At 34.7% G+C, this 21,417-nt stretch overlaps 1 protein-coding gene across 1 annotated transcript in view; it reads right to left on the reverse strand.

Moving 5' to 3' along the window:
- LOC117114981 (galanin receptor type 1-like) overlaps window positions 1-14,212 on the reverse strand; it is a 30,489-nt gene extending 16,277 nt beyond the window's left edge. Inside the window, exons 1-2 of the mRNA XM_033258613.1 lie at window positions 13,829-14,212; window positions 6,664-7,697 (exon numbers count right to left, since the gene is read on the reverse strand). Coding sequence (XP_033114504.1) covers window positions 6,664-7,082 — 419 coding nt within the window. The 5' untranslated portion in view covers window positions 7,083-7,697; window positions 13,829-14,212. The remainder of the gene's footprint in view (window positions 1-6,663; window positions 7,698-13,828) is intronic.
- Between the last annotated feature and the right edge of the window lie 7,205 nt (window positions 14,213-21,417).

The raw sequence follows: 21,417 nt of genomic DNA on the forward strand, positions 1-21,417 counted from the left end.
TTTATTTTCAGTATTTTGCCTTTTAATCTATATATATATATATATATATATATATATATATATATATATATAGTACATCATATATTTGATATATATATATATATATATATATATGTATATATTATAGTATACCCGTAGTTCTGTTATTAAATTATACATAGCCAATTATATCCTTAGGTTTAATATTATTAATACAATATAGCTCCAAGGTTTGAATTCTGCTATATTGAACATAATTATTACCGAAGGGTTCTGAATATTTGCTGATTCCCAATTTGAATTTAATTTGATATCATTAGAATACACCGTGACGACATTTCTTCTTTAAGACCCACACGAGTTTTGCATTTCTTTACACTGAAACTAATGAATATGCTGCAACAGATTACTGTCAGAAACAATTTCGACACTCAAGCACCAGAACTGTATCGCTAATCAGACAACTTTAATTCTATTCATATTTGGTCCACATTAATTTCATTTTTTTTTTTGTTTCACTATTAAATTAACTATTAAATTATGAATGAACTCCCAAAAAGCGAACTCGGCCTAAACGCTGTCAAATTGGGTCTCCTGAAAAATCACAGGAAATTACAAAATTCCTAAGTTAACATAAAATTAACACATCAAGACAAACCTTGCTATGTTAATCGCTAGCTTATATCCAAATCTCATGATCGCCCTCTGTTGATTTTGCCTCTCTAGCGGAAAATCGCGGGCGGGCTTAGGGCAGGAAAATCAACTGCTCTGACACTGAGGTAAGGACTTAAAAGAGCTAAAACGAAATTTCGATATTTACTTCAGGCACACTATGTGTAAAAACATGGTTTTCCTATCAAAAAACTTGCTTTAAGTTTAATTATCTTAGGCCTATTTTATTTTACTCACTATGTTAAACGTCATGAAGTATTTTCATATATAATCTTGGCATTCATACCTTGTGTTTCAATGTGTCGGTATTTGGGTCTTCGACAGGAAGGTGGGTGTGCCCCGGTCCCCTGGGCTGTTACCAGTGGTATTTGTTATTGTTTCGTAAGGTTGCTAAGCCTCTCTAATAGCTTAAACAAGCTAGCTTTATTTAGTAATAGTAAATATATTTTATGAATTATTTAATATCAGCATCAACTCTGTCCAGATAGCTGTCGACAAATCGTGATATCTATAAACCAGGTGTGATAGGACAACCCGCCGTTGTCCAAAGTGATAGACCTTGACCTAGTCTATAAAAGCCACAAAATACAGTCATTTCACCAGTTATAATTATGGAGATTGATGGATGCCATTATTAAAATACAACATATCTCGTGTATGATCAATTAGGTACAGTAGGTGGTTTTATCAGGGATGTGGAACCATACACCACCATGACGTGGTTACACCATGGCAAGTGATTTTATACCTCCTCCACGGTTATATCTTAACGATGTTATACAAGCCTTATGATAACCAAACCTGGTTATTGGGCTGCATGCTAACAGGGGCGGATCCAGTAGAGGGCCCGGGGGAACGTTTCCCCCCCCACCCCGGTTTTGGCACTAACTTTTAAAATTTCAAGGCATATATTGAAATTGTTGAAAATTAATATTGTAGGCCTACAGCAGTATATTACTGTACAGTATAACCTTTTTAAACATTAATATTTTTATTATGTGACTGCGTGATTTGTTGCTTTTTCTAGCATTTTTAAAATAAAAACTTCGTTTGACATTCTGGCAATTTTAGACTGGGAGATCTTATAAAATGTATTCTTATGAAAAAAGTTTATACCTATAAGCTTATACTTGATTTCAGAAAACCCAATTTCAAAAGTCAAAAAGACAATATAAATATATAATGAACAGTAAAAATGATAATACTATACAATATGAAATAGAAATAACAATAGGCCTAATATAATTAAAATGATATGAATAATATAACATAAAAGTGACAAAACAGAGACGGAAACGGCTATGGAGGTGAAGAAAATGATAATGATGACGATAATAATAATAAATTTAGCCACTGAAAATATATCAGTTATTGGCAGCCATTGGCTAGGAAATAGCATAGGCCTATTACATCTCATGATATTCTTATAATATATTATATTAAATTATATTGTATTATATTATATTATGTTGTGAATACATATTAATTTAGAAAAATTAGCCATTATTTTGAAACATTCAAACTAATTTAACCATTAAAGAAGAATCCTGCGGTTGTGCATTCCTTAGATTCCTTTGAATAATAATTATTATTGATGATGATGACAAGGATTATTATGATTATGACAAAAATGAATATATTCATTCACTTTTTTTACAAGATTCAATAAAGTTAAATTCGAGTTAATTTGATTTTTGATGATGGTGATATGTGTCTGCGACCTCCGAACCTTTGTATCTGAGTTGGGAATGCTTCTGATTGACTTGCTGAAAGGTCGTCGGACTAAAATTAAAAAGTTCATTACAGTATAATAGTATTATATTGATCTTCATTTTTTATAATAGACTGACATCATCAGCGGGATTGAGCGCAATCTTTGTCAGCAGTTATAACATGGAGGTATAAAACAATTTTGTAGGCCTATCACTATGGTTATAAATACCAGCACAGTTAGACCATCTTTTTTGACATCATAAAAAGATTTTGCATGAGCATAATGCAGCTAAAGCGGTTCCTTACCTTTGAAGTAAATACGGGTAATATTAGTTTATTTTATACATACTTCGTTGGGGAGAAATAACAAAATATCAAATAAATTATATAAACTTGCATGAAACTACTGGACTCATTGCATATAAGAAATTAAATAGGGCTGCATATTGCAACTGTTATTAATATAAAACAACATAACATCTATAGTGTAATTGACCTAGGCCTTTATAAAAATATCTTACCGGTTTTATAATAATTCTAATATGCCCTACCCTTATAGCCATAACCTTTGGATCTATGGTTTAAAAACCATGTCAACCAAAATAGGCATATAAAACTAAGGAGTGGTGTTTTAGCGGGGAAAGGGAGTTAACTATATTTGACCTTAATTGGGACCATTAAATTTCACTCTTGAGATGATAAAATCATCGATAGCATTGGGACCCATTCACTTTAGTCTGTTCCTGAACACACGTTAAAGAAAACTATTTATCATTTGTATCTTAATAGCTTTTCCAGTAAACTCAGATGCCTAATATATTCCTGCTTGAGGCCTCAAAATAGCAAAAGAAAAAAAGAGAAGAAAGAATAATCAACAAGGAACATGTTAGGGTATCATATCCGTATTGTTTCCTCAGTATGACCTTTCTGTCGGGAGGGCGACTTTTGATTGCACGGAACATTGTATCGATTTCTCCCCAGTTTCTCTTAAGCCTGACTTATAAGGTAATACCCAGATCTTACTGCATCTTTAACTGCCTTTAACGGGGCTGTTTCATTATTCATTTTCTTCATAAAGTTCACTAAAGCTTGACATAGCATGATACTATTATATCGCACCAGTTACTATTATTATCATGGTCATAATAATCAATATAGGGACATTTGAATATAGTAAATAGACCTATCCACTGAATGTTCTTTTATGAAAACGCATTCTAGTATCTCTGTAAACTAAAAAAAATGCGTTATCACCAATAAAAACGAGGTGACGCTGGTGTGCAAAATACATGCAGTTGCGATCAACAGTTTTTTTTTTTTTTTTTTTTTTTTTTTTTTTGTTAATAATCTTATTCTGCAAACAGAGGACAAATTATGTTCAGTTCAAGATACTTCCCCGGACATCCAAACTGATTTAAATCATTTAATCGCAGACGTAATTGCTTTGATCAATAATATACAAGATTTCAAACCATGCTCAGTACCCAGTAATTTTGAAATGTGAGTGGCATCACCCATAAGCAGTAACCCCAAATCTATGTAGGATATGACATTTGAATCATCGTCTGTAAACACGTTCGTTAGGTTATAAAGTGTTGTTCCTTTTCAAAAGATAATGCATGTAGTTCAATTTCAGTAACCTTGCAATGTGTTTTTCAGTAGACATTTATAGTTAATAAGCTCAATCCGAGTTAACCATGACCCTTTACATTAGGTGCTCCCGGTACTCGTCGTTAAAAGTCTTGTGCTGTTTGCCGGGTCGTCAGGTGAACATTTATACAATTGACTGTGTATTTCTCCCATGTAAAAAGTTCACATTACATCACATTCTTCAGATATCGATTTCATATTCATCACTTTTAACGACAATCGCAAATTAATTGCATCAGTATCGTACATGTGATTATCGTTTTCAATCAGACATTTTATCCGAAAACCTACCTTTAATTTAGATCAATCAACAAATACACATAGATCAAGCCTTATAAATATTCATGATCCGATTATCCAGCCAATGCAGCTGTCATCATTCATTATAAATAATGTACGATATAGGCCCTATTCATAGCTAATAGCCGATCCCGTTAACTGGGGGCGGATTCACTATAAATTTAGGCTGGGGCGAATTTCTCCTACACCGGAATGAAGCTGCGGGTACAAAGTCTACAAAATTCTAAGCAACGCACGTTATAAAGCGTGGGTATTGTAAAGTGTGTCTCTCAGTATCCATGTGGAACATGATATTATAACCAGTAGTCTGATTTTGTTCCGTGTGCTATATATAATGACTTTTGAACGTTTAAACAATTTTCTATGGCTGAAGAAAGCAAAGGGTACCGCAGAGGATTGCCCTCGTCCCCGGATAGCAGTTAGTGTAGGGCTAAAGTTGTTTGCCTGACTAAGTGTTTTCATCCTATCATAATATATACGTGACAAGAGGGTTAATACGGTACACTAGATAATAGGGTATACAATCTCTATCACCCTCTACTAATGATATTACCCATGATTATTCTCGTTAACTATAATTACTCTGATTAACGAACACAAATGTATTACTGTAAAGTCATTATCTAGGCACACACGATGAACGAGTATCGATGGGAGAGATTTGTGGATTGGGGCAATAACCAATGATTTTATACAAAATCGAACTTAAGGTAATTATCAAGGTGTTTAATCACGCACTAATTAAATCTAATTCTTTCCAATTGTTTCTTGATTATAAAGCGTTGAAAAAAAAAAGCAATTATAACTTACAGCGCCAACGCCAACATGTCATTCGTGACATTTGGCGTAAGCAGATCGTGTGCGACTGACGTATTCGGCACGCGTAGGCCTACAGTACACTGTGAACAAAGCGTGGAGCAATATTGTCGCGTTTTTGGTGACACGTTTAAGTGGCCTAATGTGTTTAGGTTTCTGACGTGTTTAGCATTAGATGTGCCTAGGTATTTGACATCATAATGTCAAATACCTAAGCACATCTAATGCTAAAAGATCCTAAATATATTAAGCTATGTCTAAACACGTTTAGCTTTTAAACGTGTCACCAAAAAAGGGACAACATTGCGTGGAGCTTTGTGTTTAAATGCTCCATGCTGTTTTTACAGTGTAGGCTTATCGATTTTGGGCGGGTAATGCCTACATTTGTCCGTATTGCCCGCGTGTTTTTGATTCTGAACATGACATTGCTTTTTGTAGTCGGCACGAGCCTTGACATGTTCTTGACTACCGTATACAATTGTATGCAATACAAGCTGGTTAATTTGCGGTCAATTGTAGCTCCCTTCATGATCCTATCCTATTGGTTCAGTTACAGATAATAAGGTACCTGTCTCTTATACACATCTAGATGTGTATAAGAGACAGCCTCAAAATAGCAAAAGAAAAAAAGAGAAGAAAGAATAAATACATGGTATTCGCTTCCTATATTCTTATATATATATTATACATACATACATAAACAGACACATACTAATAAGTCTGCTGTGTGTGTATTTGAGAGGCATTAGTGCATGGTTCCTATATCAAAGATAATAATATGTACTATAAATAATTACAGATGTATAAATAAATATCTTTTTTCAAGCTGGATATCCTGATCTATTTTTTTAATCTCATAACCATTTGGTCTTAGACTATTAGACTATTATATATCATAATGCCAAGGTCTTTCGTTACAAGAGTTGGATAAAACACCACTGAATAAAATATAATGCCTAGCTGGGGTGGGAGTGTTTCATGTAGTAATTAGCCTATTGACATTTTAAACCTACTGGGTATGTTCATTCTGTACTAATGGGTGGAGTGATACAATGCTACGTGTGCATAATATGACTTGCACATAAAGCTCATAAATATACCAGCCTCATGTTAACATTTCGATATTATCTGTCATGGTTGTAGGCCTATGTTGTATTTATTTATTTATTTATTTATTAACTGATTATCGCTGATGCACTCATATATATTGTTTACCTACTTCTTAATCTACTCTTTACATTAACGTTATGCTGCATTATTAGCTATGAAGACAAGTATGGAAAGTAAGTCTATGGTGCGCCCAAATACGCCAAACAATTGGTCAGACTGGAATTAAACTGCGTCAACGCGTTTAAGTTGCTCAAGTGTAAAAGAAACCTGATAAATTACACTGTACCAGCCAATGAATTTACCACGCGGGACCAAAACTTTATAATAACGGAATGTAATGGTTGTATAACTTTTAGATTTTCACTCAGGTAATGCAACATAAATTCGACATATACAACGGTTAGAGTGTGGGTGACTACTCACCTATGTAACCGGCACTTCATCGGATACATGACACCATAAAACCGATCGGCCGCCATTGAAACCAGTGTCAAAATGCTTGCAGCTAATGTGACGCGCACGATGTACTGGTACACTTTGCACAAGTAACTAGTCATCGGATGGTCCAATAGTAGCATGATTTGACTAGGTACAACCAGCGAAAGGAATATCAGATCGGCGATGGAAAGGTTTACCAGGTACAGATTCGTAACCGTTTTCATGGCACCGTTTCTCACAACAACATATAGGACCAACACATTTCCCGGAATTCCGAAGATTATTAGTAACACTAGAAAGAACACTAACGTGTAGGCGGGTGATGTTTCACTCATCTCAAAAGAGTAGAGCGAATCGTTTGTAGAAGCCAGCATTGTGGTTGACACTAGATTGTCGGTGTCCATGGTTCGTCTAGTTCACAGCAAACGTTACACTGCTAATTATGCCAATGTTAATTATGACAAGTGCAGCGTTATATTATTTCATTTGCCATGCACACAGAGACTACTATACGCGTCGATGTCTTACCAATGATGAACTGGATTTTATACTTATGATGCCTAACACCATCTGATGTAATGCTAAATAAAGTAATAATAAAGGCCACAGGGCTATAATGATACCAGGTAAGGTGGAAAATGGCTAGCGATTTAACACTGTTTGATAGAGCTAGTTAAAACTGAAGATTCTCCGTTCAACACCTGGTTGGCAATGCAACATGTAACTAAGTTGAGTAAATCCGTTGGAGAAATACTCTGGTTAACAGTTTCAGGTAAAAACTTTGTCAGCAAACGTATGGAACACGTCAATGAAGGCACTGATCAAACGTCACTCGTTTAAAGAAGAAGCCGCAGATGAATACTTAATATTTTGCGCTGCCGTATTTCGACTCAACACCAATGGATGTCACAGTAGAACAGCGATAGTGAGATACTACGCTGATGAATTGACACTTGTCTATAACTACTGGTTTATGGCGTACAACAGGTAGATTCCGTCAGACGCAAATGCCACGTAATCTGGGAAAACAGAGATACATGAATGAGTTTAATGCTAATTTTGATTAAAATACATTAGTTTAATTTATTATTCATTTTATTACAGTAACACTTAGACCTATTTGACAATCATCATAATTTACAGTGTCTATTAATAATACAATAATATAAAAACGATATAAATGGTCAGAATCACATATGAAGTGACCCTATATCTGAAATAACGTGCAATAACATAGCAAAACTTCTTTGAGCTAGTTTGTTAAGTTAAAGATTAGTGTATTAATCTTGTAAATAAATTACGTGTCTTTAACACATCAAGACTGCCAAAAAGCTAACCAATAAACTTGTTCCTATCAACTATTACCCAACAATTCGTTAACCATCGTTCGATCGTTTGACTCGATGCCATCATCCCATACGGATAAATTTTGCACTCGTGCTCAATTCGTATCCATGAACACTAACTTGTACCATATTATAACGGAATGGAGTTGTTTAGTGGTGAAGATGCTTTGCCTTGTAATCCCAGGAACCTGGTTCAATTCCTGTGACAGCAGCAGGAATTTTTTCATGACCAAAAACAACTCAACTCTCTAAGCATCATAAAGACTTAGTTAATAAAGCACCGTTCCGTCCTGCATTCGTCGAGTTACTTACTGTTGGATGCGAATGAAATAAATAAAAAAACAAATAAACAATCGGTACTCATAAACTCGTACTCGTACCATCGACAGTTCGTAGGCCTAGTCTACCATCATCTCGTACCCATCAACCCTAAAATTTTAAACGTTCATACTCATCTAATTAACCACCTTTCTACCCATTAACTTTCCACCAAACTCAAAAACTCGATTCACCATTACCAACTCGTAACCATAATTTCTATGAACTCGTCACTTATCAATCCATTCACACTAGTATGACTCTATACTAATATGTCAATAATATTACCGCAGTGCAAAGGCGGTAAAAACTGTTCCACTCCGGTAACTGTGCCGCGGAACCGAAATTGAAGCACACCTGTTGATATGTGTTTTGATATAATCATCCTGGTTTTAGAACTCGTGTCCATTCAGTCAAGATCAAACACCAATTGTGCAGTATTAATCGGCGCGAGAATGATTTTCAGAAGAGTGGTTATTATAGAAACGCACTACACTGTAAAAACAGCGTGGAGGATCTAAACGTAAATTTCCACGCAATGTTGTCCCATCTTTGGTGACACGTTTAAAATCTAAACGTGTTTAGGCCCGGCCTAATGTGTTTAGGTTTCTGACGTGTTTAACATTAAATTTTCTTAGGTATTTGTCATTGATGTCACATGCTTAAGCACATTTAATTCTAAACACGCCAAGATCCTAAGCTTTTAAGCGTGTCACCAAAGACGGGACAAAATCCTCCACGCTGTTTTAAAGTGTAGTATTCAACGAAGCAGTTACTGACCAATGCAGACCAACAAATTGGTTGATTGACTGTATGTATGTTTGTTTGATTGACTTGTTTTTGAAAACGAGAAAAAATAGCCATGTACAAGAACAAAATAATATATCAATCAATGTGGTTTTGATCTCACTAAGCCGCTAAAATGTATCATTCTATAAACGACCACAAATAACTAAAAAATAATTTGATGTGGTCTGAGTAAACGCTAGCAGGCATTAAAAGCCAGTGAAATTGATTAACAGTTTGTTCTCTCTATATAGAGAGAGCTTGTTTTATTAATAGTACGCAGAAACTCCGAAATCGGAGGTTTGAAAAAAAGTTTGAAAACTCCGATTTTGGAGCTTTCGCGTATACAGTAAATACCGGTACGCAAAACCTCCAAAATCGCAACAATCAGATTTCGGAGCAACTACATGCCTCCAAACAGACAACACCAATAATTTTAATGTTTTTATTCAATTATTCATTATGTTATTCAACTATTCATTATACTCCAATTTAATGTTTTCAATGTATTTTATAATGCAATTAGGCCTATTTAAATTGTATTGTTTCTCTTTTAGTAAAGTAATTGTACAGTAATCTAAATGTTATTATTCAAATTGTGTATGTGTTTTTCTTATTTATAGTCATGTGTAATTGTTTGGGTTTGTTTTGGTCGTTTTGTAATTTTCTAAAAATATAATATTAGTTCATTTTTTATGTAAACATATTTTGCAATTCAGCCATTTGGCTGCCATGTCTTATGTTTTTAATGATTTCGTTCTGAATAAACACCATTATATATAAACTACGTTTAAAATTGATTGAAGTACATATTACAACATGTCTTCCAAAGTTCATTTCAGTAATTTTCTCATGTTTCAACACAGTAAGCTTGAGTAATAGCACCACTTGTGATAGTAGGCCCACTTTTTAACCTTCGCTCTTCGCTACCTAGATCCGAGCAGCTTTGGAAATCTTACCAATACCTTCGCAATTAATCGTACTTCACATTTGATAATAGAAATTTCAACCCGGACCCCCTTTATTCATTCTTCAAGTTCAGGCTCTAAGTAAGGCAATTTGTAGATATGAGATCGGTATCGAGTAACTTGATTTTACAGCCAAATATCATTTTGAATAGCCTCATGACACTGTGTATACAGTTGCTGCCACATCAACAAATAATCTAAGTTTATTATATGTTCTGCCAAAGTATTCAATTTAAATAATTACCTCACTTTGCTAACGCTTGTTCTTCACTTGAGGTCGGAGAAGTTGTGAACATTTTACCATTAAATAATTTGTAATTAAATAATTGTATTTTATACTACACATTCGCTGATAAAAATGTCAAGCCTCAACCCTCTTTAAAAACTGTTTAATCGTAGGCTTTAAATAGGGCAATTTGTAGTACCTTTCCGAGCCACTGGAGCTCATAGTGCTGGAGCTTATCCCCAGTTTCTGTAGTGTTAAGCGGATGAGAGTTGTACTCCCCCTGGACGGAAAACTAGTCCATCGCAGGTTAGTCCCCAGCCGTTGGTTGGTACCCAATAATAGAGCTGGGTGGACTGAAGCAATGAGCAAAAGTGCCTTGCCAAAGGACATAAGCCAATGGACCTTTCCGCTCAGCTCCGCCCCTTGGATATTGTTGCTAAGGTCCCACAAGACGGCAGTGTTAAAACATACGCGAACACGTGCGTTTGTGGGACAACACGTGTGTTTGTAAGACGCGCGCGTATTCCTAGCGCTGTTCTGATTAGTCAGTTGTTAAGTTTGATTGACACTCCGGAAAGGTCTATTTGTAGTACAGGCATTAGGAATTCGAATACTGTATGCGAGTGATTTGACTTTAACTGTGATTTTTAAAAGCCTATTTACACTGTAATACGTAGACATGTACTTATTTTACACAAGTAAAGGTAGTTAAGTTTACAATTATTTCCTACTTCATTTTTCGAATGCAATTCTTCTAAAGTCAGTAAATTTCAATTTCATTTCAACACTTTTTAATTTGAGTAATAGCCCCATTTGTAACGGTCGATCTTCGCTACCAACCTTGAAGAAGTTGTGAAAATCTTACCAGAAAGATCATAATTATTCGTACTAGGGCCTTCATATTCGCTAATAGATATTTTAACTCTAGAATTCCTTTTAATCGTTGTTAATATGTATGCTGTAAGTACAGCAATTTATAGTTAATTATTTATAGAGTGATTTGATTGTAAAGCCAATTGTCATTTCAAAAGCCCCATTGACAATGAAGATGTGTATACAGTTGATGCACCTTGTCAACAAATGTTTTAATCTACTGTGACTTGACTTATCTACTATAAAATCACACCTCTCCAATTTAAAAGTGCTACTCGGATTTACATTTAACACGAACACATTAGTGAAATTACATTAATCGCAGTATGACGTACATAATCGCGTACATAATCGCACTGTTACTTGATTTGTCAGCTGCGTGTAGTTAAATTAACAATTGTTATCTTTTGAAAATGCATGCAGGTTGATTTGGTATCAAGGATAGCGTTTTAAGCTGGCCCAAGTTTTTACCTTAATAGCTACATAATAGTGTTGTATCAGGGGCCGTATCTTCCGGCACCCTGGATCCGCCCCTGCTGGTCCTCCTGCTCCAAAAAACTAATGATTAATCCTGGTGGTCCTAATGTTCGGTACCCTAATGTCCGGTTCCCCTAATGTCCTGGCCCCTATTTTCGGAGCCCCTAGCTTTAGCCAATTAGGGATCATAGGCGTTACCTTCTCTGCACTTAATTATAATTATAAGCAAACATAATGTACGTAGACGACCTAGAGCTGGCACGGTATACTGCAAACAGTGGCGTATCTAGGGGTGCGCGGGGGCACCCCTAGATTTTGCGAATTACCGCCCCTCAACTGATGATCAAGCCCCCCCCCCCACCACTGATCATCGAGCCCCCCACCACTTCACCTTCGCGCCCCCATCAGTACCACCATTTCAAGACTTCTAGACACGCCACTGACTGCAAAGCTCAAACACATTACGGTATGTTCTGTGTCACAGGGATTCCAGACTCTTGAGTGTAAACCCAGTGAATTCGGACACAAGAGTATTACAATTGCATTGCCAGATCAACATCTTATATGAATTTACTATGCATTTCACCCCCTCCTCTCAAACTCCTCGACCTCAACTACTGTGTAAGCAACTGTGACTAGATAGCAACGAATTCCCTGGGAACTTTTTAATGTAAAGAGTAATCGAAATACCTGAGACATCAGGAAGTTGAACCTCAAATCGAACTTCTTGTCATTGATTTTTTAAGTCAATTTAACTTGCCAGTGTCACGGCAACTTAGGCTCCGAACGTAACGAACCCATAAGCCACGCTCTTTGGGTATTGTTGCTAGGTTCCACTGGTGCGTTTGTGGGAAAAGCGCGTAATCCTGGCCATGTTCTGATTGGTCAGTTCAAATTCAAAAATAAGTTTTGAGTGGCTTCGGGCTGTATGTAGGCCTAATTCACTTTCCCCACACGAACACTTCATAATGCTAGACTCGCTTTTAATCAGGGCGCCCAAATTGCCGTGTCAAGCATTTTTGCTAAAAATCGCCCTTTAGAAAGCTCGTTGGTGCCGTACCATTGTGGTCAGTACAACGTATTCCATTGTAATCACAAAATAACATAACAATAATAGTATGATAATAACAATAACAGTAAGAAAAATAACAATTACAATCAATAACATTAATACCGGTATTGAAAACAATGCACAGTACGACAAAAATAACAATAACATCAAAATAACAATAACAATAAGATCATAACAATTAGTTATATTATTGATATTAATATTTACATAATAACAATAATAATAAAATAAAATAAAGCATACAGAATGTTATTTTTTGTCATCACTCTTTCAAATAAAGACAAGAAAAATAAATTATTTATTCTTTCTTCCCTTCTTATCTTCTTCTCTTTCTTTTTTCCCTTTTTTAAAATTAATTTAAATATTTTATTTTATCTAATGTACCTTGTGTATTTGTTGTTATATTAATGCAAGTAAAAAAACAATACTAAAATAAAAATAACAACCACAAATACAATGACAATTATAACAATGATATGAAACCATGACAACGTAAAAATAAAATACCAATACAATAACAAATACTCCTATTCTAACAATACGATTATAACCAGGGAACAGTTAAACTTAACAATAACAAAATAATAATAACAATAACAATTAAAATGATAATGACAATGACACAATGACAATAACAATGACAAGGCCAATGTAACAATAATATTATTGATAATAATGTACTAATACAATAATAATAACAGTAAAATAATGGTAATAATACTAGTAATGGTAATTACAATAACATTTATAATAATAATAATAATAATAATAATAATAATAATAATAATAATAACAATGAAATAATATACAAGTAGTAGATATTAATGCAAACAACGATATTAACAATAATGACATTAAACAACGATACACTATGCATATCTGTCAGTAAATATGTATTGTTGCATTATGTAATATGTTGTTAATGAGTTGATCCCATGTGTGTTGTAATTAATGCTCGGCTGCCCACTTAAAGCGTGATATGAAAAGAGTTCTTATTTTGAGATGCAATGTCCTTGTCAAATTGGACCAATCCATTAATTACGAAGCCTAAGAAACAGATGTATTCTATGCAAAATTATCTTACCTTGATTTTGATATATTGATAATTCACAACCGATTTAATTCATTAAAAGTCAGCTTGTTCGAGATATTCTTTTGCTTGATTGGCCAGCTAACGCTGAGTAGTACCGTATACATCAATTATATAAAATTTCCAACGGGAAAAAGTTATCTCTTCACTTGGTTCGCATTTTCTTGAAATATTTTGTAATATTTTTGTACTTTATCTCTCGTTCTCTTTCTCTTGAGATGATACCGTTTAAATTCCAATTGCACTGATGTATATCAAATGCTCTGCAAATTTGTGTTCACCGTAGACGCTGGAACATGTGGATTTTGTATGGAACGTTGTGGTATCCGCTAAGCGTTTAATACCATCTGCTTTATCACATGGGATTTGATCATTATTATACAAGGTAACGAATGAAGGCGTTTTGTGATATAGTGTGGTGCTTCACAAATTTCATTGGCCGTACAGTAGTTATTAAGTGCCAGTGATTGGTTCAATTTTACCGCTAAAGGGCGCTATACTATTTTTTTTTATGAAACGAATGATGTGTAAAAAAAAATAACCACGGCGAATCTTAAACTCATGCACGGTTGCCGTTGATCTCTAAAAATTAATTCTATAATCTATGAAATGGAACGTCCGCGATACCTGACTGTCGTCATTCCATCAGGTCTGGAAATTAATCCTGTCTATCGATAATACAAAGATGACGCGCGCATGGCTGTTATCGTTAACTAGGCCTACTGCAATTAAAACTAGTTACGATGAAAATATACGGCCTGTTGAATTTATAGGTGTTATGTTTTCATTATATTGTAGACGACTGTATATTTAAATTACACCACATGTGTCAATATTTTCACCATGGCCTACTACACTACTACTAGTTTAGTAACTGTAAACAAGTAAAGCCTGCATATCCGGATATTAATTTCTGGAATAAAATCGAAAGAACTTTTAAATGTATTACAACCTCCGTTGTGCGTGACACGTGTTTTCAGGCAATGGTACAAAACACACCGATAAACATTAAAGATTCTTCGAAGTCTTACCTTTCTTAAACATATTCTTATGACAAATAGACCACAACTATCCACATGGTACATAACCCGATTCACATTAGAGCACTTCAGCCAACAAAAGGAAAAGCTGAAAAGTTAGTGGAGAAAGACGATAGCTTAATAATAATCATAAAATAGCATATTATGCTAAAATGGGTGTCGAACAGAATACGACTAAGCTTCAAATAGGAAACAGGGTGAGATAGAGAATGGACAGCAAAAAAAGGCTGTGAATTAGGTAGCCATAATGGGTATGGATAAATTTGAAGGTTGAAGTGGGTGCATGATGGACGTAAGAAGACAATAACATTTTTAGATTTGGGACTGTATATAATAATGGGTAATGCAAATGTATCGCCAGAAGTTGAGTCTCCTCGAATTGATTTATATATAAGGAAGATCTAAGTGAGATGAGATGTTAAGTAGCGTAAGGCGCTTTTAAAAGTAGTTTTTTTCTTACTATAGAGGGCAGCACATATCTTCCAGCTTAGCGATAGAAACTGCAGAACTGCAGTTTTGTTCAGAAGAACCTACTGTATTACCATACCGTACTTTATCAAGAATTCTCCTCTTTTGTTCTTGTATGATTTTTTTTAGCGATTCGAGTGTCCAATGCGTTTAATGCGAAGGCGACGTAAACCACAGCCTAAAGCCCGGCATTCACTCCGCCGGACAGTCGTCGGCCGACGCGATTCTATGTAGAACGCAACGCCACGACGTGCGCGCAACGGATATATGACGATCTGTTCAGACTGCCACCGACAATCATCAGACGGCGTCGCGTCGTCTAGCGCTCACAGATAGCGGAGTAAGGGGTCGTTGTAAGGGGTCGTCGTACGACGGTACTACGACCGTCGTACGAAGTCATGTACCGTACCTCTGCACTGGATCGAGACACTTTCTTTTATGTTCGGTGATAGAAACAAGTCTTCTCGCATAAAGACTAGAAGCTGAATGGCAATTAAAAATATGTTGTGTGGACCCATTATACCATTTGAGAAAAGCAGGGGATTACACCGGTGTTTTTGTACAGTCCCTGCCGTGGAATAGACGTTTACATTAATTGTTAGCATCTGGAACGAACGATCCCTTTTGGGAGTAGAAAGTTTTCCTAGCAAGACTGTACGTGTTATACAAGTCAACACCTTTATCGTTACCTACATATTAAGTTGTATTATTCCAAGCTTTGACTAATGAAATTTAATTAGGTTTGTTCTCTTTTGTGTAGATCAATGCGTCTTCTAGCATGAGACGCGATTAAAACTTCCTGCTTATAATTTTAGTAATAAAGTGGGAGGAAAGTGAATGTAACGGGACTTGACAATCTTACCGCATAATCACAGAATGATTATCAAATATTCTGGATGTATATAAGATTATGCTTTCATTACTTTTTTCATTAAAAATGACCTATAAATTTTAAATAATCTAGTATTACATTTCATCATGGCAGCGGGGAAAGACAGGATAATGATCAAAAACGATTTATGGTCTTAACATTGATACATACTTAGTAATTATGGACTATGGATTACTATTGTGGTAATTAACTTTTAATTAATTAATAGTTATTTTATTTAGTTTAAGAATATAAAAGTAATATAAAGATAATTGTTGACATTGTTCAATGGTCAATCCGATAAATAAAATTCACCAATTCAATAAATATCGAATGTGCTTTTTCTTTTGGTCATAAGAAGAGAAATGCCTATTATTATTATTATTATTATTATTATTATTATTATTATTATTATTATTATTATTATTATTGTTATTGTTATTGTTATTGTTATTGTTATTATTATTATTATTATTATTATTATTATTGTTATTATTATTATTATTATTATTATTATTATTATTATTATTATTATTGTTATTATGGTCAGTCCAGCTCTCTGAGAACATCTAAAAATTAAAAACTAAAATAATCGGAAGATTTATTGTCAAAATAGTATAAACAAATTGGGACTCCTGCTATTAAACCATAGAGAAAATAGCTATTTTCTCTATGATTAAACTAACCCATCAGTGGTACACAACTTAGCCGACATGGTCAGTCAATTTGCATGCGTCAGGGGCACATACTGTACTTTTGAACCAGGGCCTCTTACAACCTAGTACGCGACTGCTTACCTGTGGTGTTGCTTCAGACAGACTTGCTGCAACTATACCTCAAAAATTTACATAAAATTATGAATAGTGTATTTAAAATTATCAAAAAAAAAGGTGATAAAAAAAAAAAAAAAACAGATAAAAAAAAGTAGTTTTTACAGATTTGAACTGTCCGAAAATTGAGGGGAATTTTTTTTTCTTATTCAGATTTTTAATTTGGAGGTAATAATTTGCCTAAATATACAAATTTAAATGTGAAATCAGAATTTTCGTTTTTACTGACTGATAGTACAGCTTTAATAATTGTTTTTATCTAGAGTTACAGTAAGTTTAAGTTGTAATTTTATTTCTAATCAATATACTTTAATATCTAATGCTCTACAACTGTTTAAAAGCAGCTTTGAAAATGATGAGTATAAAAAAAAAATCATATACTGTATGCCATTTTTGTAATAACAATTCTTAACATTTTGACCTTTGACCTCATTTTTTGAGGTAATGAATTGGCCATGAGGGTCCTTTTATACTATTTTCTTAGTTTTTGTATTATTCTGTGCATTTTGACACCAAAATCAACCATCTATCATAGAATGATCCCAAGATGACCTTTGACCCCTCATAAAAAAAAAATTTCCCCACTCCCTAGTCCACCTAACTTTTTTTTTTAGTGTATCCTGGTATATATCCCTACACAAATCAGTTGAAATCTGCTTCTTTCTAATTTTTTCACAGATTAAGTTTAATTTTGGGATACGAATTCCGGCGAAATGCTATCGAGGGTATCAGGTAGGCCTGCGACGGCTCCTGGAGAGTTAAGTAAAGCAACAGCGGGTATAAATCCGACGGCACTCCCCGATTTGATATCTCAGTGAACCGAGACGGATGCTAGGGAAGTCAAACTACTATGCCCGAGAGGGCTGAATGAACCGACAGAAAAATGTTCATTGCTCAAACCAAGGCAGGTGCTAAAGAATGTTGGAATCAGTTAAAAGGTATTGTAAATGCCTCTAACCTCATAGGCAAAGATCCGCAATGATTATTCAAAGCTTATTATGAGAAATAGATACCGTAATTTTCAAGCCATGTGCTATAATTAACTTCAAACTCACTTCTGTGATGATCAATTTGGCAAAAGCCGTTCTGCCTTTCGATTAAATGTTCAAAGAATTTGAATGCCGAGATATGTGAAGCCATTTGTTCCTGAACTATTTTGTTCTATTTCCAAAGACTGTTTGGAAATTTGTTTAAACAGGTTTAAGCAGTAATTTTACAGAATTTGTACTATCTATCTGACAAAGCCCAACTGACAGTTGGGCGAAACTGTCATCAACAAATAACAATGAGTATACATTGGTTTAATTAATGGAATTTTCTCTATGGAAGAACTTGTACTATTTTTAATTACTAAATTAAAATTATCTACTTTTATTAAAATTTTTATTTAGATTTATACATTTAATAAAACCGTTAATGGAAGATTGGACAGTTGGAGAAACTTCTTAAACTACATTGATAGAATAGGTGTGTAAGTTTATCATGCACATAAGCCTTCGATCTTAGTTCTTTGAAAAAAAAAAGACGCAAAGAGGTCAATTTTATCCATCAAAAATTGCCGTAAACTAACCCTTTGATATATTTTTTTAATGTAACTGTCTATGCAATCAGGTTAAATATAGAAACAAAAACTATTAAAATATTGGATTGCTAATTTCAATAAATCAAGTAAGTATAGAACTTACGGTACTTACTGTATCAACCTTTCATATGTCTCAGTTAGAAATAGAACAAAGGAATTCGATTTTTGGTGATATACAGATATGTATAGTACCGTAGTGTATAATATAGGAACAATTTTATGCTGATGTTTTACTTGTGTTCCTAAGCAAGGCAGTTTGAATAGGCCTATATAGTTTCAGTATATTCAACTAATGAGTACCATCGAATTTGGATCAATAATAATGTCCCATCCATCGAGCGTATTATACTCTCTCATCCGCTTCACGCTACATAAACTGGGGAAAAGACCTAGTCTTATTAGCCCTAGGAGGACTTGCTTACTTTTATCTGTAATATTTACGTCGTTTTTGTTTTTTTGTTTTTTGTTTTTTTCCAGACACAATTACTCAGAAAACATTGTTCATTATTGCCAACTGGAAGCAAAATAACTGACTATGGTTTAGCGTTATGAGCTCAACGCAGAGTTTAATTATCTTTATACGTATCTATCTCGAAAAAGTTACAGGGCTATATGCCCACCTTGTGATGTTCCACCTATATGACCTGATCAACGTAATGGGTCTACATTTTACACTAATTTAAGGCTGATCTGACGTCAAGACGAAGGTTCCATTAGTGGTAGCAAGTTAAATTCAATGAAGCGAATGGGTTCTGACAGTTTATTAGATCGACAGAGGCAGTATAATTCCAAATAATACAGATATCCGATGACGTAAGCTACAAAATGTATAACAAAATACGACAACATGCCTGGTTGTATACAATAACCGTCTATGAATTAGTATAAATTATTTGCCGATTATGACAGATCAGTGTAATATCTGGCTGACATGACGTCGAGGCGAAGGTTATGTTCGTTGTAGCATATTAAATAATATGAAGCGAGTGTGTTCGTAAGGTTTAAACTAATCACGGACATTGTATCTAAGTGTAAAATATATCAGCGAGCACTGTTTTCAACATTTCTTGAGTTACAATATCGTTCAACAGTGTATATAAGCCTGTAACCTCCAATCAGCATATATCTTGTGTAATCGATTGAAGGCTAATATGACGTCGGCATGAAGTTTACATTAATGGAGCAAATTAAATACAATCTGAGGAGAGCGGTTTCTGACAGTTTATTAGCTCTTAACACGCTATATCTTTTAAACAAATCTTACTTGTCCCATTACTTCGGTTTAAATAACAAAATAGGTCTCGCTTTGTTAAAAAAAATAGATGTGGTTGTAATCTTTAACCCAGTTTGAATTATATAGGAACGATTTTGTTTAAACACATTTGTGAATAATGTTTTCATTTAAGATTAGTACTCCGCGCAAATACCCATACATTTTAAATAACATCACCGTAAGTATAGTCGGCCCAGGTTAGTACTTGAATGAAGCGGTTGGTGATACAGTTTGCCCAGTTTTGCATTGCTGTAGAGTTAAGTGATATTAAAAGATGTGGTCAAGGGGTACAATTGGGGCACCCCAGCAGCCTTGATATCGACGCCGGTTTAAAATATCTGAATTTTCTTTCAGGGTTTCAGTTTCTTCTTCTTTTCTTTCTTTTATTTACCTAAACTAAATCAGAGGCTGGGACACTCTTAACCGTATAGCCCAGAGAACACCTCAATTCTAGACAAATTAAGAACCCAAAACATAAGAAGGGGTTATTTCGGTGTTCTTTTCACATTTAACCCCAGTGGATGTGACTTGCTTGTGCTTAAGAGCGCAGCGTGACATGATGGGCCGTTTAGAAAAGCAGCTGGCTCAGACTCAAAAAGCGATATAGTATACTTTGTAAGTGCTCTGTACATTTAACATTTAGCATACACATTCAGATAATTCAGATGCTAGTTATAGCATATTATGATTGATAGTAAGGTTAAAAGGTTTATAGCTACATGTTCTAATAACCCAATATTTTCGTTTAAACGTTTCCAACGAGTTTCTTTCTTTCCTTCTTTTTTTTTTTGTTAAGTGGCCTCCAAAACATGTTGGATGATTTTAAACACTAGGCCTACGTCCAGTGGCGTCACTGAGTTTGTGGGGCCCTAGCGCTAATTGTTATTGGGGGCCCTAATAAGCCAGGCCGTAGGCAGGATTTTCGATGGGGAGGTGCGTTTTGCGAGCGAAACAGACGTTAGGCTGAGGGGGAGGTGGTCTAAGACCCTGCGGGGGTAGGCGAAGCCCCCGGAAGCTCTGAAAAATTAGCATTTTGAGTGCCTTATAAAGAGATTTCTATTCTATTTTAATTTTTATTCATTTGAGTGTTGTTTTATGTCCTTTACATCTGTAGGCCTACATATAACATTAAATTGTTCATAATGGCACCATCTCCAATCAATGGAGCTGATAATTTCCAACAAATTTTGTACCACAGTTATTAAAAATCAACGGCTTGAAGAGCTGGCAAATAATATGCAATGCATATTATAGCTAGTTTTTACTGAATCAAGAGGTTATTAATAAAAAATAGGTTGAAAAAAGTGGACCTTTGGAATTTGGGAAATACCCTCTGCACGCCCCCCACCCCCCGGCATTTTATTACACAATGATTTTTCATAGGACTTTATTCGTTGAAAAGCTACAGGGTAGCCTACGATGCTCCATCATGTCCTTATTAAAACACTGTATATGTACCTTTAATGATTTATATTATATTTATTCAACAGTGTTAACGGCTAACTTCCTTCAATATATA

The sequence above is a fragment of the Anneissia japonica genome, unplaced genomic scaffold (assembly GCF_011630105.1).
Source record: "Anneissia japonica isolate Jap-2015-1 unplaced genomic scaffold, ASM1163010v1 scaffold284995_len508010_cov190, whole genome shotgun sequence".
NCBI classification, from domain to species: Eukaryota; Metazoa; Echinodermata; class Crinoidea; order Comatulida; family Comatulidae; genus Anneissia; species Anneissia japonica.